We start from the raw sequence: 25,836 nt of genomic DNA, 5'->3' as shown, positions 1-25,836 counted from the left end.
AAATAAACAAATATTTACAACTTTTATATGAACAACAGTGCATCCAAAGCAAAATGTGCATTTTAAATTATTGCTCCTGGTCGAGTCTTTTTATTAGCATTTTATATTATTATTCTCTTCTCTTTTTTTAATTTTTTTTTTCACCAGTTTGTAGCTCTGCGGAACCAGATAAGCCAACAATTCTAGAAATCAGTGGGGCGAAGCCTGGAACTACGAACATAATAGTTACATTAAGAAAGGGCTAGGCATGCTTCGAAGTGCTCTTTCCTCAGGTGAAGCCACAGCTGAGACCAAAGGTGGGAAAGGAACAGAAATCTTACACAAAACGCCTTTTCCAGCACAACATTTGCGTATAATACTGCTGCAGGTTGCGAGGGCTGCCGAGCTAGAGCGACCTAGAGATGCTGGCAATGGCATCCTTGCACCGTTCGGGAAATCCGAAGGAATCTCCTTTCCAATCCACCCAGGTTGCGCTTTCTGTAACACTTCGCTCTTCACAGTTTGTCATTGCTGTTTTAAAATGAAACCTAACTGGTAATTACAATCTCGAGTAATTCTTTTTTTTTTTCCTTCTTTTCTCTTTCTTTTTTTTTTTTTTTTTCCTTTGGGGGGGTGGGGTGGTGGGGGGCCGTAGGCTATTTCTGGCTGGTAATCTTGCAGGAATGTGAAAGAGAGAGGGCAGAAATGAAACAGCCCTTTTCAGAGCAACTTCAGAGAGAGGGCTCGGTCTGCTCCCTCTCCCTCCCCCGACTCTTTTTGTACTTGGTAAATTGACTTCACCTTCGGCGGGAGGAGGACAGATCGCCAGATAAACCCGGGGGGGGTGGGGGGGAAGGGGAGGAGGGAAGGGAAGTGGGGAAGGGACCCGGCGGGGGCCTCGCCGCCTGCCCTGCCCTGCCCGCTCGCCACGGCGCTGCCCGAGCCCCCCGAGCCCCCCGCTGCCGCGGAACACGGGCACCGGGGCCGCCGCCGCCCGCCGCTCCGCGCTGCCGCCCGCCGGTCCCCTTCGCCCCAGCCACGCTGCGGGCGGGCGCGGACCGTCCCCGCTCGCCGCCGGCGCATCTCCGCCAGGCGCAGGCCCGGGCTGCCGTCGAGGGGGGGGATCCCGCCCGCTACCTGCAGCCGCAAGACTCCACCACCATGTCCTCGTACTGCTTGTACACCACGTTGTTGCCCGCGTCGATGTAGAGGATGCTGATGGGAGTCAATTTGGTGGGGACGCAGCAGCTGGGCGGCGTGGAGCCGGGGTCCATGGAGTTCATGAGTGTCTGGATGATGGCGTGGTTCGTCGGCTCCAGGTGGGAGCGCAGCGGGAAGTCGCAGACCCCCTCGCAGTGGTGGGCCTCGTACTCCAGCGGGGCGATAATCCAGTCGTCCCAGCCCAGCTCCTTGAAGTTGACGTGCAGCGGCTTCTTGCTGCAGCGCAGGCGGGACTTCTTGCCGTGCCGCTTGCCGTGCCGGCTGGCGAAGGCGGTGCGACGCTGGCGCCGGGGCGGCGGCGGCGGCGGCGGCGGGGGCGCGCCCAGCTCGGCCCGCAGCTCCCCGAGGAGGCTCCGCCGCCGGGCGCGGGTGAAGACCACCAGCAGCCCCCGCTCCTGCGGCGGCCGCGGCCGGCGACCGAAGCCCAGGCTCCGCAGGTCCAGCCAGCGCGGCGGCCCGCGGTCCGCCCAGGCCCGCAGCTCCAGGCACAGCCGCTTCCCGGGCCGCTGCTCCCGCAGGCCCTGCCGCACGTCGAACACCTCCCAGCCGGCGGCCGGCGCCTCCCGCGGGTCCAGGACGCGGGAGTCCAGCGGGCGCGGCGAGAGGCAGGGGAAGAGCTGCATGTGCAGCGGGGCGGCGGGCGGCGGGCGGCCGCGGGGGGGGCGGCGGAAAAGCCGCAGCTCGGCCCCCACCAGCTCCTCCGTCTCGGAGAGGGTCGATACATCAAACACATACTGCTGCCGCCTCAAGGGAGCGGGCGAGAGATCGTCTGCGAGATAAAAAATAATTACAGTCAGTTGCGCTTGGGGGGGGGGGATCTGCCGAGAGGTCTCCGAGGAGGGGAAGGGCGGGCAGGGCCGCCGGCTGCCCCGCCAGCGCCGCTCCCGCCCGGCTCACCCCCACCCCCCAGCCGGGACCGTCCCCGCAGCGGGACCGGGGGCTCCACAGGGAGCTGGGACGGGGGGAGGGCGGGGAGAGGAGATGGAGAACGATAAAGGGAAGAGGAAGGGAAAGGGAAGGCAGATGGAGAAGGAGATGGAGAAAAGAAGAATGAGAAAAGGAGAATGAGAAAAGGAGAAGGGAGAAGGAGAGGAGAGGGAGAGGAAGAGGAAGAGGAAGAAAAAAGAGCAGGAGGAAAAAGAGGAAAAGGAGAGTAGGTATGGAAGGACCCACTCCAGACAGGAGACTGCTGTCCCACACCAGAGGCAGCCCTTGCTCCACGCACAGCCTCTGCCCATCATCCTCGCCAGCAATGTAGGACTGGCAATGCCTGTGCGTCTGCTTATGTACCTTACGCACACATACATACATATACACATATATATATATTCTCCTCCAAGAGAAAAACCTGGACTTCTTTTTTGACACATTGGTGTACGAAGTGCAGTGCAGAAAGCAAACCAGATTCCCCTGAGCTGCTTTCCAATAAAATGTTTACAACCCAGCAAATACAAAAATTCCCAAAGCCCCTGGGTTTCCCCAGAAGCTAGTAAAGCTTGTGTAGATTTCAATAGTAAAAGTGTCACTGGAGCCTCTGTTCAGCAGCCCCTCGCCGCTTTTCCAAGCTCAGCCCGCTCCAGGGGTAGAAATGGAGACTGAAGAAATATACAGCCCCCTGTTATTTATTGATATCAAAGGTCATCGCGATTCCTAATCAGTGTATTTCACAACCTCGGCTCTACCTGACAGGTCTGGGGGAGCCTCCCGGGTGGCAGGAGGGACAACGGGATGATTTATGCAAACCAAGACCTTCAGAGGCGCCACGGCAATGTAAAACTCAATGCGGATTAACGTGCAGTTAATCAGTGTGGATTAGCATACTCGAAAGTCGCCCTGCGTCGCTGCAACAGGGACGCCACGAGGGAGATGGAGCGTGGACAAGGAGTCCACTCCAGGCCACGGGAGCCCACGGCGGAGCGCACCCGTCCCGCACCCACGCGTGTCCCCGGCTGCGGAGCTGGAGCTACGCGCCGGGGGGGAGCGGTGCGAAAAATAGGTCAGTCCTTCCAAGGCATCCCGGAGAATTTGGAGCCAGGCCCGCCGCATCCCTGCCCCCGCCGCCCGCTGCAGGCTCGGCGGTTTCCCCGCGGGGAGGCTGCCCCTTCCCCGGCGAGGAGCGCAGAGCCGGGGGCCAGCGGCAGCCCGGCCGGCCGCGCACCCCTCTCGGGGACATCCCGGGGGGCAGTCTGCAAAAAGACGCACACAGAGGCCGAAAAATGTCGTCACAGCCCCAGGTGACGACAACAGCTGCTCTGACGATCAGCTGAAAAGTGAAATCCAGCGGGAGCTGCCGACAAGCGCTGGACGGTCTGGGCAGCACTGCAAGGAATGAGAAGGATTTGGCCCATGGGTCGTTTGTAGGTTTGGGGGTGTTTTTGCGCCCTTCACACATTTGTGGCCAGGGGATGAGATGCGCCTGGGTAGCGGGACGAGGGTCTGGCAGCTCGGGAGAGCTCTGGGGCCATTGTTCCTTCTTCAAGGGGGTCCCGGCCAGGACTGGGGGCTTCAGACAGGAGATGTGCATCCCGCGGGCAAAAACGCGCGGGTCCCCTTCCTCCTTCCCCTCCTCTTTCTCCTCTTTGGCTTTCGCTGCGCCCAGCATCTATCAGATGCCCGAGCATCCGACACGGCGCAGACGAGTCTCCTGGCCCCGCCAAGCTGCCTCCAACGATCCAGCGACCGTCGAGGAAACCAGATCAGCGCCTTCCCCTGCCGGGCCGAGCCGGGCCTGGGCACAGCTCTGCTTTTAAGCCATCTCTCTGTCTGTGCGGAGGGGGACGGACGGGACGACGACTCAGGCTTGGTTTCAAAGGAAGATGCTCGCCCTGTTTGGTAGTCCCTGTCGCGATGGGTTGAAAGTGGGGGGAGCGCTGCCTCCAGCCCCCTGTCCCTCCGGAGCAGACATCCCCCCCCTCCCCTCTCCCGGTGCTAATCCTGTCCGGTTCCCCCGCCCTGGGGGCCCCGCATCCCTGCCGGGGTGCGGGAGCAGGGGAGGGGGGAGGGGAGGGCAGCCCTTTCCAGGGGCTGGGGGGACACGGCGGCCCCTCCGGGAACCCTCACGCAGGCGGGCGGCTACGGCGCGGGGACCCGTCCCCCGCGGGGGTGACATCCAGGCGTGCGGGTTAGACGGGAGGGAAGTGGGGTGGATTCCCCGCGGGTCCCCGCTGCTGAATCATAGAATCATAGAATCTTCATGGTTTATAAAGCGGTTTATAAAGGGTCTGCAGAGCCCTGTCATGCGGCGGAGCGGGGAGGAACCAGCTCCGGTCCTGCGGGTGTCAGGGGCTTGCTCAGGGCGTGCGCCTACAACGCACTCCCCAGCAGCATCCTCCGAAGCTCCAGCTTGGAGGAGGTTGAAGGCGTTGCGCGGCCGCTCCGGCTGGCTCGGTGGCATGACAGGTTGGTGACACGGCCAAAAGGCAGAGAAATATGTCCCCGGGCAAGCGGGTCTCCGAGCCGGGTTTAGGCAGCACCGATTCCGCGCTGGAAAACTCCGCCGGTTCATGCAGCTGCCGGCTCCCGCTCCTCTCCCGGAGAGGGGCAGGGCTGACGGTTGTTTCAAATAAGCAGCTTTGAATCCCATCAGATAAACGCTATTTATTCACTCTTGTAACCTAATAATTCCAGATGAATACATAATCCTAAACCAGTACTGGCTCGTTCCCAGCGCAGTCGAGAGGGTGGGAAAAGCAGCGGCAGGCGGGGAGGGAAAGCGGCACCTCGGGAGTCTCCGCAAACCGGGGAGAGACGGGTCTGGTTTGAGGACCCTTTTGTTCCAGCGAAGCTGCCGCCTTCCCAGCACACAAAGAGCGGCAGCAGGGATGGCGTGGGGGCACCCTGGCTGTCCTCTGCCTCCGTGTGAGGAGCACACGCGTCCTGGGGTCTCTTCCTCTTCGGTTTTCCTTTAAACACAAGGAGCGGCTGGGGTGAAACCCGAGGTTTCTAACAGCCAGCTCGAGATCTGCCTTTTTCTCGGGCCAGTTGAGGTTGTCATAATCGTTATTCCCGTTACGGAAATATTCGGAGAGAGCAGCAAAGTCGCCTCACATCCAGACGGGCTGGGGAAAGCCACACTGCAGAAAATGCACTGAAGGAGTGGGTTTATATTTGTAACGTTAATTTCGATTAATGTTAGTTACGCAGTAAGTATGCGTATTGTTTCGACTCTCCGTGGTTTATTTTTTCGAGCGGAGATCAAATATTGGGAGCGGAAAGGCGGGGGAGAGGAAGGGAGCAGATCTGTCTGGGATTTAAGCATGTGTGAACGGTGGGGAGCCCTGCTCCGCTCTGCCCTTCCCAAAACGCCGGGGCAGTCGGAGTGCCCTGTGCACCGGCGGGGCGGGCGGGGACCGGGGGGGGCGCGGGCCGGGGGGGCTGCGCCGAGCCCCCGCACGCCTCCTGCCCTGCTTTCCTCTGCTTTGCGGTGGCGGAGGTTTTATCATCTCCGAGGTTAAATGAATGACTGGGTCGGGACGTTTCCTTTAACTCCCTGTGTGAACCCTCTCCCGCTCCTCGGCTTCGCTTTCTCGCCGGCAGCCGGGGCTTTGAGGCGAGCCGGGGGTTAACGAAGGCTACACAAAGTTTCCCTTTTCATGGCAGATCAGGTACTGGGCTCCCAGCCAATTCATCAGGGCTCAGATCTTAACTTTACATCACTGCAAATTATACCCAAACCACATTCAAGAAGAATTTTCCCATTCCCAAATTCTCTTTCAAGCCGTATTTAAACTCGCAAACCAAAAGCACATTTGCAGTTTAAAGACCCTTTGCAGGCGCTCGCTCAACAATAATCTGGAAATTAAAACATATATCCCTCGTAATTGCGAGGGGCTGCCCACACGTTGTCTGCAGAGTCGCAAGGCTGACAGGTATTTCTTTCGGAGCATTACCCGAGCTGTGGAAACAAGGGGCTGACTCTCCATGTGTGGTATTTCTCCCGGTTTCAATTCCGCATCTCCCAGCGCCTGCCTCGCCGCGGTTTTTTATTACACCGGGTGATTAGATTTAAATGTTTCGTTCGCTTCGCTATCGGGTAACTGGGAAAGACCACACCTTCTTCGGACGAGCTCCCAATCCTGCCAAAACCCCACCGAGCTGATGGAGGGCTGTTTCCTTTTTTTTATTATTATTTTTTTTTTATATTCCCTGGAGCGGGGAGGCACCTGGCTGCGATGTACCTTTGATAACCGCTTTACCCTACCTGCGCCGGGAAGGCTGCCCGCCCTCGCACCGCTCCCCGGCTCGCCGCTGCCGACGGCCGCCTCCCGCCGCCCGTCGTTCCCACGAGCGACGCTCGGCCCTCGGACACAGTGGGACCGCCGCAACACCCCCGGGGCATCCCGCAAGTCTCCGTCCCCCTCGTCCGCCGCCATCGCCCCAGGAGATGGCCGAGGCGGAAAGGGGCTCCCTTGGGGGGGTTCTACCTGCTGTAACAGAAGTTAACAGAGTCCCCTTCCCTTTCCCCGTTTGCGGCCGTTTCGCTACCCGAAATACTTCGATCGAGGGAGGAGAAATCATTTCTGCGAGGTTATTCTTGTTGAGAAAATCGGACTGAATATTCCCAGCGCTCGGAGCTAAGGAGCGGAGCGAGGGGACGCTTTGGAGGATACTTCTGAGCGATATATGTGGAAGCGCTGTGATACAGCAACACAACATACAGATCTGGCCACAACTAGCAAGGACTGAAACGTCCCCTTTCGCTCAGACACCAGACTTCAGGCACGCCAGGACGCCCAATCTCAGTTCCAGCCTGCCCCGAAATCGCAAAGAAACGAGCATTTCTCCGATCGGCCGCTTTTTTTCCTATAGGACTACGAAGCGAGGAGGAAAATGTGGAGGGCGAGGCGCCCGGCTGCTGTGCCCAGCGCCGGGCTGGCCCCGGGCTACGCCGCGTTTTCTCCCCGCGGGCCGCTCGGTTCCCGGTTGTGGCCAGTCCGAGCTGCGCCACGGCATCGCCCCGCCGGCGGCGGAAACTGAGCAGCCCCGAAGCGGAGAGCTCGGTCCTACCGTCCTCAAAAAGGGAAAAAAAAAAAAAAAAAAAAAAAAAAAAAAAAAAAAAAAACCGGGGCCCTCTTAGCAAGCCCCGCAGGGGGGGCTTCTGGATTTAAAAATTAAAAATAAAAAAACAGGGTCGTGTTCGAAATCAGCCACCGGAATGGCTTGATAGGCTTTAATTTCTCCTTCCCGTTGGCAGAGCGGCTCCGCGGCCGCGCGCCGCCCCGCCGAGCTACCTGTGCCGCGGAGCGGCCGCGGGGCCGCGTCCCCCGGCGCTCGCGGGCTCCGCTCTCCCCACACCGCCCTCCGCGGCCCGCTGCGCTGCTCTGCGCAAACCCCCGTGCCTTCGAAAAAGAAAGCAAACAACAAAACTAAATTAAAAAAAAACCCCAACAAACAACAAACCCTCCGAAATCCCGGATTTTCAACGGAGAGGGACGAGCAGTGCGTCCGCAGCTCCCGCGGGGACGCGCCACTGCCCGCTGCGCTCCGCGCCCCAGCCCCGCGCTCCGATCCGCTCCCTTCCGCACCTCCGGGCAGCGCGGGGGGTGGGGGCTGGATGGGGGAACCCCCCAAAAAACCAAATATCCCTCAGGCGCAGGCAGCGCGGAGCCGCAGCCCGCTCCCCGGCCGCCACCGGCCCCCGCGCTGCCGGATCCGCGGGCGCGGAGGCTCCGCCGGGCCGGGCCGCTCACTCCTTCCGCGGGCGCACGGCGGGGATGGGAAGCGGCTGCTCGCTGCCGCGCTCCGGCCGTCTGGTCTGCATTAGTGTTTTTATAAGGGGCTCAAACAAATCGAATACAAGGTCACCAAATAATTAACAGTTGTGAATTCCCTCCTTCCCCATTAAAATACTTCCCTGCTTATATTTCATTTTCCTTCTGCCAACGACAACACTGCCTGGGCAAAGGCGCTGCACAGATTACACTGTATTGCAGCTTTCCGTCCACCCAGAAACCCGCTGTTTTGCATAAACATGTTGCACTAGATGAACTTCAAGTGGGATTTACGCTCTTTTCTTCTGCCACAGGCACAGCCGGGCCATTTCCAGCTTCAGCACACGGGACCCCCCTCCTTCCTCCTGTCCCCTCTCCGCACCCCCCTCCCGACCCTAACGGCAATAGCCAAATAACGACGGTAGGACCCCTGCCCATCTGAATCAGCTGCCTTTCGACGGGAACACGAAACTGCAGAAAGAAGACGGTGAGGGAAAAAGGAGACGATCTCGACCCATTTCGGTCTTCCCGTCCCTTAGGCGCGGAGCTCAGCATTCCGTATGCGGGAGCCCGGCCGCGGTACCGCGGCTGCGGGCAGCTCTGCGGACACAAAAGGGAAAGGCGAGGTGAACCCACGGCAGCCGGCCCCTGTGGCATTCCCTTCCCACGGGAGATCCCTTTGAAAATCGCGCTCCCTCGCACCCCGGCTATTTCTTTTTTGTTTTCGGTTTGTTCCGAGACGCGCCGCGTTTCTTGCTGGCTGTGGATTTGCTTGCTTATAGCTCCTTTCTCCAGCTCCCTCCTGCTCTCTCTCTTTTCTCTTTTTTTTTTTTTTTTCCTCATTTTTTTCCCCCCTCTGCCTGGTGGAGTCCTTGCAGCTCCTAATTGTCCTGCCTAACTGTGGAGCTCCAATGCTGGGGGTCCTGAGGCCAGCGAGAGCACCATCTGCGTTTTAATGAGTTACTTCATGTGCCAACAGTAATTTTCCTACATTCAGCTAGGTCCTGTCTGATCTTGCGACCGTAACAAGGGGGAGCGAGTGGGGGGCGGGAGGGGGTGGAGAAGGGGGAATCGCAAACCCTTTCCCCACTTTCTGCGCCCTTTTTCTACCGCTGGGGGGGGAAATATATATATATACATATATATAAAGCAGTAGTGTGGCTTTCTCCCTCTCGAGCTAGCCTGAAAGCGATCTTATTAGCTTCGAGAGGGAAGGAAAGACACAGCAGGCGAAGAGGAGCCGTTGCTGGTGTCCGCCCCGAAGCGCTGTGCCCCTCTGGGCTGCGGCGGGCGGTGGGACGGGCTGGCTCCGGGGCCGGGCGGCCGGGGGCTGCTGCCGACAGGAGGCGGCCGCTCAGCTGCCTTTCCCGCGGGACGCTTCCACGGACACCACAGCAGCCCCACGCCGTGAGGGAAGGGCCTTTCTCGGCGGGATTAAAAGCTGCTTCGGGCTCCTCTCCTGGCTGCCGGTCCCCCCGAAACGCTGCGCTGAGGGATGCCGTGCGGGCAGGAGGGAGGGCCACCGCCGTCTCCCCCGGAGCTGCCGCTTAGGTAAAGAGCAGCCCATCTAATTGGGTCAATTTGGGCGGCTATATTGTCTGCAAATGAATTGACAGAAATTCCGCCCCCCCCCCTCCCCGCTTTCCCCGAGCAAAAGCTGTTCATCATCAGCACAACTCCAGCTCGCCAATTAACTGGGCTAGGAGCCCACGGGGAGGTGGGCAGTAAAATAGCTACCACTTCAGAGGAACGGAAGCTCTCTTGAAGTTTTTTGGTGATGTGCCATTGGCTGGTCCGCTTCATTATGGGAGACTAGACAATATTTGATATGTTATGACATGAACACTCAATTAGATCACTGAGTTGAAATACTCCAATCAGTGGCTTGATGCTAAGCAACCCTCAGAAGGTCCAGCAGAAGGTCACAGCCTGTGACACATCAAATCAAAATCAATGGGGAAAAGTGAGGCTTTTCCTTAATCAAACCAGGACTTCTGTTAGCAAATCACTTCCCCGGGAGTAGAATCTCCCATGCAGCAAGATGAGATAAATTTGTTAAATTAACTGTCTTTCTTCTGGTTATCAAGAATAAGATGATCTGGAGCGCGGCTCTATTTCCCCGCGGCTGGCAGACTTAGCACCCCGTTTGTTTCCTCTCCAGCGGGGAGAGCGGGCCGGCGCCTTTCTGAGGGCTGAACTTTTGAAACCGTATTTCTAGAAAGCGACTCCTCTCCCACTCCCCGCCCTCCTTCCCCCCCCCTTTTTCACAGCGACGAAGAAAACAACCCCCGTAGGGCGAAGGCGGAAAGCAAAAACCCGGTGTCCCCCCTCCCCTCGGAAACGGCTGGGCGCTGCCGAGCGCGGGGGGCACCCACCGTGGGCGCTTCCACGCACCCACTCGAGCCCAAAGGGGCGGGACGGGCACCGGGGCGGGAGGGGAAGAGCCCCCCGGAGCCCCTCAGCGGGGGAGTGCCCCCCGAACCCCCGAGGCGATGGGGCAGGGGGCTGAGCCGTGGGTGCCGGGAGGAGGAGAGGGTTGGTTTGGGTTTGGTTTAGGGAGCGAGCGGCTCCTGTAGCTCCAGGGAAGCGGGAGGTTTTCCCGGCGCTGCGTTTCGCCCTGGAAGGGCTGGGAAGCGGGGAGGTCGGCGACCTTCCCCGGCTCCCGGCAGCTGCGGGACGCCGCTGCCAGCCGCCGGCAGGTACACGGGCAGGGTCCCGCGGGGGGCGCGGAGAGAGGGGAGGGTCTTCAAATCGGGGAGGGGGAGAAGGAAAGAATGCATAACCTTCATTAATTAGTTTGTCGTTAATGGCTCACAAATCAGGGTAATATTAAAAAAAAAAAAAAAAAAAAAAGAGGGCATTTTGAGGGAGAGGAACTTCTCTTTTCCTCTGGATCGCCGAGAAACCTCCACCCGCTGCCCGGGGTACGAGCTATAAAACAACGAGAGAAAAGCAAAGCAGGGCCCCGGCCGGGGCTGCAGGTCGCGAGAGGGTCCCGGGAGCCCCGCGGCACCGGTGCCGCCCGGGGAGAGCTTGGCTGGCCCTGGGGCTCCGCCGCCCGCCCCGTCCTCTCCCCGACTCCGGGCTCTCCGCCCCGGGGCAGCCGAGGGCCTGGGGGAGCGGACCCACCGCCACCCCCGGCCCGGCAATGGGTGAGGGCCAGTCCCGCACACACCGGGCGGGAAGGAGGTAGGATGCGGCCCCGAAGCGAGTCCGGGCCGCCCCCCGCTGAGCCCCGGGGCCGGGAGTTACCTGGGCTCCAGGCTGCCCCCCCACCCATCTCCGCAAGCGGAGCCGGCTGCGTCCCAGCCCCGGCGCTTTCAAACGGGGCTGGTGCTCTTCCAGGTAACCCCGATAAAGCGACCCTAGGCGAGAGCAGCCTGAGGCAGCAAATGTTTGCCCTCGGTCAGTTTGAACTTTCTATTTGCCTTACAGCCGCAGCGATAAGAGCGATCCTTTCTTCGGCAGGCGGAAAGAAACTAGAAGAGCGATTTTTTTATTTTTTTTTTCAAGGTTGCTTTTACACCCACAGTGCGCCTGCAAAGCTGGGGCGTGTTTCCCACCACCCCGTGATGATTCGGGGACGAACACGCGTGTTTCTCGCACGCAGCATTTACGGTCCGGGTTTAGCGCCGCGGGGCAGATTGTTTTAAAATAAAACAACGTGATCCACAATTTACCGAAAGATCCGCTTTTCCGCAATACCGGGGGGGCGCGGGGGGAAACACCAGTGACCGATGCAACGCCTTCCTCGCCTCCCCAGCGCCAGGCTCCGCGGGACGGCAGCCGCGGAGCGCCGCGGGAAGGGGCGCCCGCAGCCCCGGGGGGACGGTGAGGGGCTGGGGGGGAAAGGGGGGGGCAGAACTTACCTCGTCCCCTGTCTACAAAACTAGTGATGGTGTTGGCGGATTTGGACGACTGAAAAAAGCTGGCGTTGATGCCCAGTTTCTCCGCGATGGAGTAAGTCCTGAACAGAGACAGCATGTACTCGTGGGGTTCCGCCCGCGGCAGCGCCCGGCCCACGGCGTGTCCCCCTTGCCGTGGGCGGTTCTCCCGTGGGGACCGCGGCACCCTGCGGCCCCGTCCGCCCTTGGAGGAGGCGGCGAGCTCCGAGGCGGCGGGGAGGGAAGCCGGGAGGCAGCAAGGTAAATCCCAGAGGAGGCTGGCGAGCAAGGCGGCGGAGAGCAGGGCCCGGCGTGCATTCATAGCGAGAGGCGGCGGCGGTGGGGAGGAAGAGGAGGGCGGCCCGACGTGCGGCTCCGGCGGCCCACGGAGCGGCGCGGGGACTGCGCGGCGGCGTGGCGCGGAGCGGGGACTGCACCCGGGCGGGCTCGGCCCGCAGCAGCCCGCCCCGCCCCGTGGGTACCGCCCCGCCGCGGACCGCCCCGTGGGGGCACCCAGCCCGCCCCCGCGGGGCGGTGCGCGGCGGGGCGGGACACCCCGCCGTCGGGTGCTCGGGGGTCCCTTTGCTCCCCCCTCGCTGCGGGCTCCACGCGGGAAGTGGACACGGGGGACGGGAGAGATGCTGCAGGTCTCGCTGCCACCCGTCGGGTGCCGCGTGTCACCGACCGAGCAACCCATGGGAGCATTTAGGTGCTGCGGGTGCTGTGGGTTCGCGTGTGGGCAGGCTCCGGCAATGCAAATGATCTTGCTTAAGCCTCTCTCTATTCCCACCACTACGTGCCTGCCGAGAGCTTGGCCCAAAGCAGGGGTCTCTCAAGGAGAATTTGGCAGAAAGTGGGAGTCTCACCATGGGATGCACCAGGGCCCAGGTAGCAGGCAGCTTTGGGGCAGGCCCTGCCACTCATCAGAGAGAGAAGGGAAAGCGTAGGAGCAAAGAGGCTAAGCAAGGCACAGATCCTCCTTGCGCTGGTCCTCCAACGCTCCACTGCTGTCTTCTGCAAGAGGATTTATCCATCCCTTTTCATTTGGCTTTTCAGAGGAACACCCCCCAATATAAGACTTGTGCCAGCTCTCCAAATGGTTTCATGCAACTACCTACTATGATTCACAGCCATGGAGAAAGCATGGCAACAAGCTTCTGTTACCCTACCTGTCCTGTCCCCTCCTTGCTTCTTCCCGACCTCCTTCTCGTGCTCCTGCCTCAACCATTGCACTGCTGCTGCTGGCAGCCAACCTCGTCTACTTCCCCGCATTCTTTCATAGAATCATAGAATCGTAGAATCATAGAATGGTTTGGGTTGGAAGGGGCTTTAAAGATCATCTACTTCCAACCCTCCTGCCATGGGCAGGGACACCTCCCTCTAGACCAGGTTGCTCAAAGTCCCATCCAACCTGGCCTTGAACACTTCCAGGGCTGCAGAAGTGTTCCTTTGCCCTGGGCTGAGCTTCTCTGCTGTTCTTTCTTGATCTTCCCCCACTGTCCCCCATTCTCCATGTCTTCCTACTTCTCCTACCTGTCCCAGCTCTGCCACTGGTGGATTTTCCTCTCATTCCAGCCAGAGGTGCTGCAGCCTGAAGGTCACATGTGTTTAGCAGTGAAAGCTTAGTCTATAGCAAATAAAGGGAATTTGTCTTTCACCCCGGGTTGAATCTGACATCTCTGACCACACTCCTTCATCAGCAGCTGTTCTTTGTGGACCGTGCAGTTGTACATCGAACTTTCTTGTCTTTTTCTTCCCCCTTCTCATTTTCCATCAAGAGAGGGCAACTCATGCGGGACTTTTGGCGCCACTTCCAGTGCAACGCACACATCAGTGTGTGCCTGCTCCTGGCAGACCCAGCCAGGGCATATGGAGCAGGCATCTATCCTGGTAGGTCCTAGTTGGCCTGTGGCAAGCTCAGTCCCACCATGCTCCCCAGCTCTTGGGCAGAGATGTTAGGGGAGATAAGGACGGTGAAGGGGACATTCAGATCAAAAGAGCGTCTCAGATTCCAAGTGACCCAGGCTGCATCTGCACTAGGGAAGAAGATAACTCCAAGGCTGGGGCTCACAACCCTTCACACATGGCTTAGTGAGTTCCCTGGCGTGGTTTTCACCCATGCCAGCTAGCATTTTCCCAGCTAGTGCCCAGGCCTGTTACAAGTTAGGGCTTGTGCCAGGGCCTGTCCCTAGACAGCCATTTGGATGTGACCATGTGGATGTGGGACGCATCGTGTAGCTTGGATTAGAGAATGGGGCCCATCATTGCCTTGGCTTCTTTTTAGTAGGATAGATGTACTGCGAGGCGCTGGCAGATGAACTGTGAAGAAACAGTGCTACAAAAGAGTATCAGTGACAGCGCAGAAATGAGGCAAGTGTTCTGCAAAACCAATTTCCACATTTCTCCCTCCCGTTTTTTTCATCCCCTTTTATTTATTGTGCCTTCACTCCTCCTGTCTAACCCCTGGCTTTCACAGCTGCCCTCCTGACCGTTTGCCTCCCTTTTCATCAGCTGCTTTCTGCGCTGGGACCTTCCCCTCCTCTGTCTGTCCCTTCGGCTTCACTTTTCTGATGCTTCACTTTTGTTACTTCTGGTCCCCTTTGCCGCTCCCATCCTTTCTGCTCTGTACTTAGCATTTTGGCTATTTTTTTTTTGTTTGCCATGACCCAGTTCCTTCCGGAGCCTTATCATCACTTTTTTGTTTCCTTCTGCCCCTTTTGTGCCCTCTTCACTTATTCCGCGCTCCTGTCTGCTATCTCCAATCAGCTGCCCGGCTCCAGTTTCTTCTCCGCCAACTTCTGCCCAACCCTAGTCCCCCAGGCTCTTTCTTTTCTATCCTGCTGCATTTCATTGTCCTATTTTCCTTTTCTGATATTGTTTCCACTTCCCACATCCCCTCCTTGTGGTCCCCAGTGCTGCTGTTGCACGGCTGCCCTTTCCTACTCCCACCCTGCTGGTTTCCAGGGTCCCCTCGCCGCTCCCGGAGTGTCTGTTCCCTTCCTGCCTTTGTCTCTCGGTCTGTCTCTCCTCTTCCCTCTTTGTTCTCAGCTTTTTCCTCCCTTGGCCTCCTCCTCTCCCAAGGGAAGGTGGTTTCATACTAATGCAAAGCTGCAAGGGTCGAGTGGTCTCCAGAGCAACTTCCATCAGCCCCATTTCATTTCTACCTGCTGCTTTTGTGTGTTTTAACACGTTCTCTAAAATTGACTCAGACAGCAGCTTTCCACCCCCGCTTCTTTATTGGGGGGCTGACCCGAAGCCCTCTGCAGAAAACGGGGGCCATTCCCCCATCTCCGGGGACCTTTCGGGCAGCACAGAGGCCGGGGGAAGCTCACACCCTGTTGTTATCACTCCGGGACAGCGATGCTTACCGGGTGACAGCCTACACAGGTAGCAGTAACAGCCATAAAGTAGGCAGTGCTGCTCTCCTGCCTGTTTCTCACAGCGTTGGGCCCCATTGCTCAGGGTGTCTCTTTGCCACTTCGGAAGACAATGCCATTGTTCAATATAGATAATTGCCAGGACAGTCACTTAAGGGAATGACAGAGCATAGGGAACTGAGGAGATGTAGCAATCGTGGTGCCTTATGCAGCTACGCAGTCAGACCACCGCAAGGGACTTGAATATATCAAGCCATCTTAAGAAGTTTTGGTTGTGATTGGCATTGAGGGAACCGTGTGGAACCGGACCTGGGAACAACAGTCAGGAGCGGGCACCTTGTGGGGCAGCACGTGAATGAGTCAGTGCCTGCAAAACACTTGGGATCTCGGTTTTGGAGCTCGGCAAAGGGTGTAATAACAGCAGCAACAACAATAAGAAGAATAAAATAATAGCGGCCACCAGAAAAGAAGAATAGCATTTTTTAAAATTATTTCCTTTCCGGTTTTCTCAACAATAAAAGTTGGCTGGATTTCAGTTTATAATTGCATTATAAATATTTTGTAACAATTTTTTTTTTTTTATTTCCAATACATTTTTCCAAACTAAAGCAATTTGGGGACGCTTTCTAAGCTGCAGTTTTAGAAAGAGTTTCATGAATTTCATTGCACTGGAACACACAGATTTCACATCTTTCAAATTTATTTCTTTCTGTGAATTTGATATTCTGGGCAGGGTGTGCGGGAAATACCGGAGGCAAAATTTGAAAGACAGGCTACAGTGAAAATAAAATGTCATTTTTTTCACTCTGGAAGTTTAATGGAAATTTCTCTTATTGGAACCGTAAAATGAGCAGCAATGTTAAGGACTAGTGTCAGAGGTTAAAATTCATCCCTGCACAAGTGGTCAAGCCAAGGCCTAAGCAACCCTAGTTTGAACTCTGTTTTCTAGCCTTTTGGAAGACTTACTGCAGTGCATAAGTGACATCAGTACAGAGCCGATCAGTTTGTAGACAGTCCCTCTTAATCTCCTTTATTCTTTTACAGCTAGGTTGTGGCTTATTTTAACATGAACGATCTTTTGTAGGGTTTTTATTTCTGCAAACCAAAATCATTCTTTATTAGGATGACTAGGAAATGTACCCACTGAAAGTATGGGCTTCTTCCCCCTTTACCACAAAAAGCTCCGAAAAGGCCGTGGTCACACCACATAATCAGGGGGTAGGGATTCCTACTGGCAGAGCAGTTAGCACAACATTTTCTGAAGTGCCCGTGTAGTCCGTATGTGTTGGTTTTCAGCCTCCACAAGCCTCAGTTTTGAAAACAGGACTTGTCTTTCCGAGGCTCCAAATCTGAGGCATTAAGCTCCTCTCCCTGCCTCCCTCCCGACTGGGCTGCCCTGCTCTCGGCTAGGAGCATCCTCAGGGAAGAAGCACTGAGCTCCCTTCTCTGCTGCCTGCATCCTGGACAATCACATTAGCCAAACATATATATTTTTTGCTTAATACAGCAAACCATCATTTTATTTTTTTTTCCTGGTGTATTTGTTTCAGCCTGCCCGCTCCCCAAACTGTTAACGTAAAACTTGAAAGTCTGAGTGTACCGAGAATTTTAACTGTCAAAACTATTGCGTGTGAAGTAACAGGAGGTGAAGGAGTGTACCCTAACAAATAGGGTTGCTTTAGGAGAGTCTGAACCAGCTCCCTTATTGGGGTCCTCCAAAGAAAGTTCTGTTTCGTTTTCCAAGCACCCCGCGAGGGATCTGTGCCTTTCCTGGCACCCCACGGCCCGCGGGGCTCATCCAGGGGAGTCCCCTGTGCTCTGGCTTGGCGGAGGCTTCTGTAGCCCCACAGCGCAGGGACGGGCTTTCCCATTTCTCTTACTTTTCCTCCTGCTTTTGGCAGTGAGTCTTTTCACAAGAAAAGTCGGGAGAAGTAGCAGGGCTAACCCTACGCGCCACTGTTGCTTTTTACGGCGTTTTATTTTGCCACGAACCAGTGGCAATGTTGCTTCTCTGCGAGCTCTCTGCATTTTTGTCACTGCCTTCGATTAGAAACATATTGTCTCTCGCTCACAGTTAAAAAAACTTAATATATGGGCACGAAGAGTGAAGCCACTCCTGCATTCTTGGTGCGTCAAAACACATCCTGACGTCAGGGAAAGAAACTGCAGCGTATAGAGCGCGAGAAAGGGAAGGGGTTTGCAAGAGCAGTTCGGCTTGCACTCGCTCTGGCATAGAAAATTAAAACGATGTAGGAAATTGTCCTTCCTGTTTAGAATAGACCTGGGTTTGAAAAATTACTGCTAACTTTGTAAACATTAAAATAGAAGCAATAAAGATGTGAAATTTCACACAGGGGATCTACAATGTTTGTATAATTATAAGCATATGGTTACTTTACATGAGGTCTCTGTTATACTTTTATTTACTAGTGCTTGGGGAAAACAGAGGTTCTCAAATTTAGTGTTTATTTACATGTATAGGGAATGTCACAGTCCCCATTAACCTGTCATAATCTGTGTTTCTGTCTCGGAGCTCCAGCTATATAAACCGAACCCCCGGTTTTGCTATCATTTCTATTTTGTTCAGCTATGCTGCTAACTCAGACAATTTCTGTCGTTTCTGAATAATGTATATTCTCCTGCCGGTGGCAGGATGGGAACCGCTTGGCACCTCAGCGCCTGCTCATTTCAGCTCTTGGGGGGGCGGAAAGTGAAAGGCTGTTGCTTCAATGCAGCTTTCTCTCTTCTGAGGAATTTGGTGGCACTTTAATTTATTGTTTTCTTTTTAATCTGACTTTCCGCTAGGCTGCAAACCCAGCCGTGGAGGATACTCAGCATTTCTTCTTCGGTGCCGAGTATCCACAATTCCTAATTTTGTAGGACATAAAAGGACCTCAGCCCCAGCAGGATCCAGCCCTCCGTTTTTGGGCTGAATTATACCATTTGTTGTCTTTAATACTTAGTGGCCATACTTCCAGGGCTGCTCTTTGCTTCAGTGCAGTGAGTGCAGGAACTCACATCCGAATAGTGACTTCTGATCTTAGAAAAAACTGTGGAATAATTTCCAGACATTTCTTGCACTTTTACATTCTACGTAGGGATACTTGAAGTTTCGATGAGCTAGATTTAACTGTGGGTTTTGCGGGTTTTTTGAGGGTGAATACCCCAACTCAGGCGTCCGGCGTTGGCTTTGCCCAGGCTGGTGCTGTGAAATGATGTTCTGTCGTGATCACAACCGCCCCTTCTGCCTAGAGGGGGACAGGGACATAACAACAAATTTGTTTTTTTAAAAAAATGAAGGTGTCTGTACAAAGCATGACATCACCACAGTTTGGCCTAACGGCACGAAGGAATTCAGTTGCATCCTTTTATTTTACAATTCCCTACAGCGTCCTCTCATTTCCCTTGCTTCCCTCTCATCCCTTCAGCACTGCACGGGCTCTTTGAGCATGGCAGCTGGGTTTTCTTGCAAGCCCTGAGGTGACTTTAAGGCGTCTCAGTTACTGTTCTGCTACGGGTGTTGGGATGCAGGCGAGTGGCTTACCTGAGACCCCGACGATGCGGGTACCAATCTCAGCTGTACTCACACTACCTCAGGAGTTTCACTCCATCTCCCCTTGCTGCTGTTTCTACCTCATTCTTTGTTTCAGCTCCAAATTCTTCAGGACAGGGGCTGCTTCCCACCATAGCACTGCTATTTAATTTTTTTCTTGGTAAGGCAAATTTAGTTTTCCCTTATATTTCTTCAGTTCAAAGCAGTCCGCCAGTGCCAGCTCTGCCAAGCCTGCTGGGTGTTGTTTATTGCCCTCCTGGTCAAGGTCCTCTGTGGTTCCCTGCAGCCGTTTCCCCTAAAGAAATCCCTTTAGGAGCAGCGTAGGAGCCTCGCCGCACACTGACGCAAACCAGGGAGTGCCAATTGAGCAGCCTCTGGCAAAAGGAACCCACTCCTGGGAAGTACAAAATTCACATTGATCCTTGTTAATGTTTTGGTGTCAGAAGGAGCCGTGCTGCAGCAGTCCCCAGGCTGGGGACGCTTCCTGATCTGTGGAGGTTATGCCTGAAGACGGTCACAGGGCAAGGGGAGGCACAGGCTGAACTGTGCGATGGCGACAGCCGTCACGTTAATTCCACTTTTTTCCCCTCTATTCTTTTATTTTGTTGGGTTTACAGAGGAGGGAGTGAAGCGCAGAGGGAAAGAGGAGCGTATCAGGGAAAGAGAGGAAAAGACAGGCTGGCAGAGGTTTTATATCACAAGGTCAGCTGTCGGCTGGATCTTCCCTGTTGCTGAGAAGATCAGTAAATAGAGGGGCACCCTTAGTGCAAATTCACCTCCATCTCAGAAAACTCTGAAAACCTCCATCGCACACGCTGCAAGTGCTCCTTTCCCTCTGCATTTCCATTTTTGCTTGTTAAAATCTCTGTAATTAAAATCTCTATGGTGTGAGAGATGGGCACAGCGAGGGGAAGCCGCTGACTTTCCCCGGGGAAACAGTTAAACTCTTTCTCCAAGGGTGCAGTGCCACGGCACACAGCCCCACACTGAACCCCTGTCCGCATCCTTTCTCCCTCCCAAATTAACTCAGTTGTTCTGCTGAGTAAAAGATGATTAAACAAGCAGTAAGATGTTATCGTTAGAGGCTTCCTATTAAACTATGACTATAAATACTGGCACCGGGAGCATAAAGCTTCCTCAAGCTAAGCATGTTAGCAGCTAATGTTTCCTTAAACATCGTCCACAAAATGCATTGGCTGACCAAAATGTTTGTCAGCTCTACCTCTTAGGAAACCAAGCCGGTTTATTTTCAGTTCCTCTGGCTGCCTTATATTTAGTGCAGTACTGTGGTTATCTTTTACATAAAACTGCATCGTTAAATAGATTCCCCAAACGATTTCCAACACCACAAAGGCAAAAGACATACAAAGGAATGCCGAGGCTGAAAAAGAAGCGCTTGACAGTCAGAGCACAGCAAAAACCTCTTGCCTATAGCATATTTTGATTCTTTTGCAGCTTCACCATAATTCTGGATTCCCTTATTTGAAATGATTATTCTGGGATTAATTAAGTCCGCCGGTTCCGATCCTTGAGCTACTGACTGGTATGTAAGCACAGCCTTTATTCTTTTTTAACTTTTTTTTTTTTTCTTTTCTTCTCCTATATATAGGAAGAGTGGTAGCCAGCCAGCACAACCCCAGTGTGCCGCAGTGAACAAAGAGCTCTAAAGCAGAAGTGGATGTCGGAGCATCGCTCCTCCCTGCCGATGCCAAGGCTGCCCTGGCACAGGGAATCCCGCTCCTGCTCCTCCTACCCCCACACGCGCACAGCCGCTGTCGTGGCCGAGCGCCAGCACGGCAGGAGGGAACGGGGATCGACGGCAGACTAAAAATACTAGTGCATTTAAAAGCAGAAAATGTGGGCATTGCTTTTATCCTGGGTGTTTTGCCTATGCCAATCAAGCAGGAAAAAAAAAACCCTTTGGGAAAGCCAAGCTGAAGCTGTGCAAACACTGCAGATAACACTGTGCTCGCTGTGGGTGAGACAGAGAATAAACGTGCCATTCTTTTGGAGGTGCTGGTTTGCCTCTGAATTTCCAAAGTCTGGAGAGATATATCCATTCCGGGCTGGAGCCCAAAGCCATCCGCAGGCAAGGGGAGTCTTGGCTGGGGCGGAGGGTCGACCTTTTTGTGGCAGGGCTGCTCTACAGTGACCAGAAAAGAGCTGCTGCCATTCAGTCCGCATCCCCTTTGCACAGGGAAACGCGTAAACGTTGCTCCCGCTGACATTAATGGGAATTATGGTTGCAGTTTAACTTCCTCACATGCCAAGGTATCCCACAGGTAACGGGTGTGGGTGTATGAATTAGTTCTTAAAGCTGCACGCATTTCTCCTCTTTATAAAAGAAGACCAGGCACTCTATAACTGCTATGAACAGGCTGTCTGAAAGGTGTTTTATTAACTTAAGTTGGGGCAGAAAATGAAACTGAAAAGAATACGACTGCATATTAAACTACGCGAAGTGGTCATGACAACTGGGGATCTTGGTATCATAAAATTTTAACAGCTGGATGCAATCAGTAGGGATTTTCCCTTTTTCTTTTTTGTTAAGCTTAAGGAAGAAAGCGGGGGGGGGGTGGAAATAAAAAAAGAAAAGCTTCATTTTACTCGAGCAAGCTCTTTATCCAGCTCAGCTTTCTTTGCTTAATATCAGAAGTTGTCTTTACTTCTCCATAAATCTCAGCACTGCCTGCACTTGGCCGATGCCATCCCCTTCCCGGGGCAAGGATTCCACAGCAGAAGGTGTTCAATATCTTCAACAGCAGCATGACAAGGAATGTAAAACAGAGAGATGCATGTTGTAGAGAGAGTTCCCCAGCGTGAATACAATTTTTAAATCTCACCGAATAATTAATCGACATCAATTTTTGCCTCAAAATTCACCAAGTGTCATTTGCGCCTGAAATCCCACAGTATTTCTTCAGCAAAAGGACTAAGTTCCAGGGCAAGTCAATAGAAGCACTTCACTGTCTGGCAGGGCATCTTCTACTTCATCGCATGAAGCCACAGCCCAGGCTTTCCCTTATATATATTTCTTTTGCTCTAGCACTGCTTCCTTCCTTCTTGGCGGTGTCAACACTTGCTTTGAGGTAGCTGAAGAAATATTTCACAGACCGAGCTTTATCAAAGCTATAGAAAAGGAGAGCATTGGCCAAAAATAATGCAATGGGTTTCTTTCTTCCAAAAAATAATTAATACATATGTTTAAAAAACAAGGCCAGAATTGTATATAACTTACTGGAATCACGTTTCCTGGTAGCTCCATCGAGGGCTGCCTTATTCATTCAGACAGTAATGGGATATTATTCAGTGTACGTAAGTTTGATGGCTCTCAGTCTGACTCGTATGGCTTTGCTCAGGCAGCCTTGCAAACAAGCATGTTTCCTCAGTTTGTTGTTGTTTCTGTGCCCGTTAAAATGCAAACCAACTCCAAACTTCTGACTTCACCTTCCAGTGGTTACATGTGAATGTTTGTTTATTAAAATAACTTCATTTTTCATTTGCCAATGCTTCATGAAGCCTACAACAGCATCCACACATCTGAAGAAAATCTGGTGCTCTCGCTGCATTTTCAGCCCGTCCAAACCCCACTTGTCTCTGAAGTCACAGGTTTTCCAGTGCAGAGGTTGGGTTCTGGATAAACTCCTAAGCCCCAGTTTTGAGAACTGTGGGGGCTTCTTGCCTCTCCCAAGGGACTTGGCGCTGTGCACTTGTACTGGGTCCTCAGAGCAAGGCAGGATGGAGCACCGATGCTCTGCTAAGGCACCCATCAGGGTGACCTGCAAAAAGAGTAGATGTCAGCCCAGGGAGTTTTCACCTTCCAATTCCTTTGGCGAGTTGCCCTAAATCTTGTTTTCCATGTTTCTCCCACAAAAGTCATTTGGAAACAGCTGTAGGAGGGCCAAAATAAACATCAGCAGATGGTGATCAGAAAATGTCATGGGCTGCCCTTTGCCCAGGTGCCTGGGAAGAGAGCGGAGCACATCACAGGGACACCTGGCAGCGCCTGTGGCAGTGAGCCACGGAGAAAATGACTGGTGGGTGACGAAACACTGGCAGGACTCGGTGACTGTTGAGAACCAGGATGGGGATTTGGGCTCTGAATTTGGGGGAACATTTCTGAACCGTGATGGACTTCTAAATTGTGCGCTTGCTTCAATAGCAAGTGTCTCTGAACTAAAAGCGAGCCGCTGCCGAGTGACGTTGTGAAGCTGCTGCAAGTGTCTAGGGCAGAGATGGGAGCTCGGGGCCACCAGCACAGGATAAAATGATCAGAGGGAAGGGCACTTCTGTAGAAGACCAGTTCATAGAAGGACCAAACCACAGTGGCTGAACTACGTGATGTAATTTAGAGGCACCGGGCAGTGAGAAAGGCTTTTTCTTCTATTCCTGGAGAAACTATCTGAGAGGGTCCTTGGGAAAATCACTGAGCCTTGCCGTGCAGCGCTCAGAATGAACTTACACAACCCCTGGGGAAAACCTGGGCAACCTGTGAATAAACCCGCCCGGGGCAGCGTCCCTCGGTCCCTCCGTCCGTCCCTCCGTCCATCTGTCCGTCCGTCCCTCCGTCCCTCCCCGCCCCCGCGCCCGGCGGGGGGAGAGGGGCGGCCGGGCCGTGCCCGGGGCGACAGCGCCACCTGGCGGCCAGAGGCAGCCGCGCCACCGCCCCGCTGCGGCCGGATCGGGCCCCGGGGCGGCGGGGGGACCCCCCCCCCCCCCCCGCCCCCGCCCTGCGATGTGTTTTCCCTGTTCTCAGCCCACTTCTGACACACGGGCACACGCCATCCTGAGCGTCTCCTGAATTCCTAAATGCCTCTGTGACAGTCACGCAGGTCTTTTGGGGGACAGTCCACTTCATTTTGTTCCTATTTCCCGGGATGTGGCAGTGCCCTGACTTCACGCAAATCTCTGACCTCACTTCTGTGTTCTTTTGTTCTATATGCTCATTTCTGTCCCCAGAGCAGCATCCCGCCGACTGGTTTTTCCACAGGACGCTTGTCTTGCACACTGCAACGATCAAACAGGGACGACAGCGGAGACGTGAAGCAGTCACAGAGAGAATGTGAGGGGAGGAAACAAGAAGATAAAGGTTGAAACAGCGGGCATCCAACCTGGAAATCACACACGCCATTCACAGTGCAGGGGAATGACGAGCTAAGGGCCTTTCTCACAGTAATGGAGAAATGCAAGGCTATGAAAAAAATGAAAGTTATTTTCCCACACTTAGCGTTAACTCCTGAAATCATGAAAAGTTTGAGGGAAAGCAGCTCATTATGTGCTGGTCCATGTGCATTGTCACCCTGATGGGTGCAACAGTTACCCAAGGGACTCCTGTGGCCTTTGCTGCAGGTGCTCTCGCAGAGAATACAAACTTGCTGAGATTTCGTGCTTTTTTGCATGTCCTCAAAGGACAGTTTATAAACGCTGTGAGATCTCTGCCTGAGACTACAGGCTCACAAAGGTACACTGCAAAATGATAAAGCCAGAGTGAGCTTCAGGAGCGGTTCTGTAGCACGTACAGACCTGAAACCCGTGAGCACGTATGTGCTGGAGCCAAAACCCTGCCCTGTGTGTCACTCACCAGTGTCAGAAACACTACTCGTGTTTCCAGATTACTCTTCGTTGATGGTATAAAGTGCTAAATTGTGGCAGGCAGAGTTTTGTCACCCCTGCTAGGTAGCAATGACTTCCAGGAAAACTACCAAGAGCCTGACACCTCAAAGAGGATCTGTGATGTCTAATGGAGCCTGTCCTGTCCACAGGACCTATGAGATACGCAGGTTTAGCATCCTAACAGTCTGTCAGGAAACATATGGCTTTGCACCTCTGCTCATGCGTCCAGGACTCAGGTGCAGAAGTGAATTTCCTCCATGGGACCCAAGCCCTGCAGGTCCCCATTTTCCACTCCTTGGAGGGGTTTCTTCTTGATGTAGAATGGCCTTTTAAAGATTTTTCCTTTCTAACATTCCCATACGTTTTGTCCTTTCAACTTACTGATAACCGCAGCAGCCTGCTTTCCTTTTTCACGGTGTGTTTTGCCCATGAACTTAATCTTCTCATCAGATGTTGAGAGCTGCAGAGGCACTTGGAAAGCTCTCAGCTCACATGCGCTGCCCCAGACCACACCTTCTCCTTGAGGAATTCCCAGACTTTCAACTCAAGACTGTGATCTCGGTAAACCCTTGTCTGTGATGTCTGAATATTTGTAATGCTTCTCATTGTTTGGGATTTAGCACCGTCCAAGTCCATGGGGCGGCTTGCCATTCACCGTCAGAAATGTGCTGGGCTTCCTCCAGCAAATCTTCCTCACCTCCCCGAGCTCTCCTGTGCACACCGTCAGGCTGGCAAGGAGGGATGGGGGCAGAAAATCATGGCCCCCTCAGCAGTCAATAGGATACTATCCGACAGCTTTTGCTGAGTCCACACCGTGGCTTCCATGCAGACATCTGGCCCTGCTGCCCCCAGCAGCGCTTGGGCAGTGTCCCAGCTCGGTCCCCAACGAGGACTTTGGCTTGTCCCTGTTGCAAGCTGCATCCTCGCACCGTGGATGCTGCCGCAGCCAGGCAGCAAGCGTGAACCTTGCTCGGTGCTGGTGTCCTGCTGCATCAGCCAGCGGCCACCTCTGTGAGGTCCAAGGAGCTGTGCACCCTGAAGGAGTTTGTGGGTGGGAGCAGAAAGGCATCACTCTTAAACGCACTTGCTCTGGGCAGGAAAAAGATCAAGTCTTCAAATTGTGCCTGGACTATTCGCTCCTTCATAAGCTTTGGCGCAAGAAAAGGGAGAGCCTGGGAGTTCCAGTGCAAGAAAAAAGAGCCCACGGTACATAAATAAGATTTAAGACTAATGGAGCTGTAAGAACAATAATTGCAGAACTACATGCTGGTAAATTTTTATCACACAATAATACATATGGCACCAGCAAAGAGAGTCTCTGATTTCTTTGCTTAAGCATATAAAGTACCACACATTTATAAAAGCAACCATTCCTATTCTGTTATGCTGTTCGGAATGTGTTTGAAAAGCACATTAAAGTGTGGGGAAGTGTCCAAAAAAGTTGGATCGGTCTGGTTTATGACTGACAGGAAAGGCCAAGCAATTATCTGAACTCCTGA

The 25,836-nt window shown here is 54.2% G+C and overlaps 1 protein-coding gene across 1 annotated transcript; it reads right to left on the bottom strand.

The window, feature by feature from the left end:
- Positions 1 to 652: 652 nt before the first annotated feature.
- On the bottom strand, positions 653 to 12,168 carry GDF6 (growth differentiation factor 6). Its single transcript, XM_054191760.1, has 2 exons — positions 11,780 to 12,168; positions 653 to 1,969 (listed from the first exon to the last, which is right to left on the bottom strand). Exons 1-2 carry the CDS (start codon positions 12,114 to 12,116, stop codon positions 1,113 to 1,115), a joined length of 1,194 nt encoding a protein of 397 aa, XP_054047735.1. The 5' UTR covers positions 12,117 to 12,168; the 3' UTR covers positions 653 to 1,112.
- Positions 12,169 to 25,836: the final 13,668 nt, after the last annotated feature.

Source organism: Rissa tridactyla, chromosome 2 (genome assembly GCF_028500815.1).
Source record: "Rissa tridactyla isolate bRisTri1 chromosome 2, bRisTri1.patW.cur.20221130, whole genome shotgun sequence".
Lineage (NCBI taxonomy): Eukaryota > Metazoa > Chordata > Aves > Charadriiformes > Laridae > Rissa > Rissa tridactyla.
The sequence above is the reverse complement of the archived record's forward strand: the minus strand, read 5'-3'. Positions and strand labels throughout refer to the sequence as shown.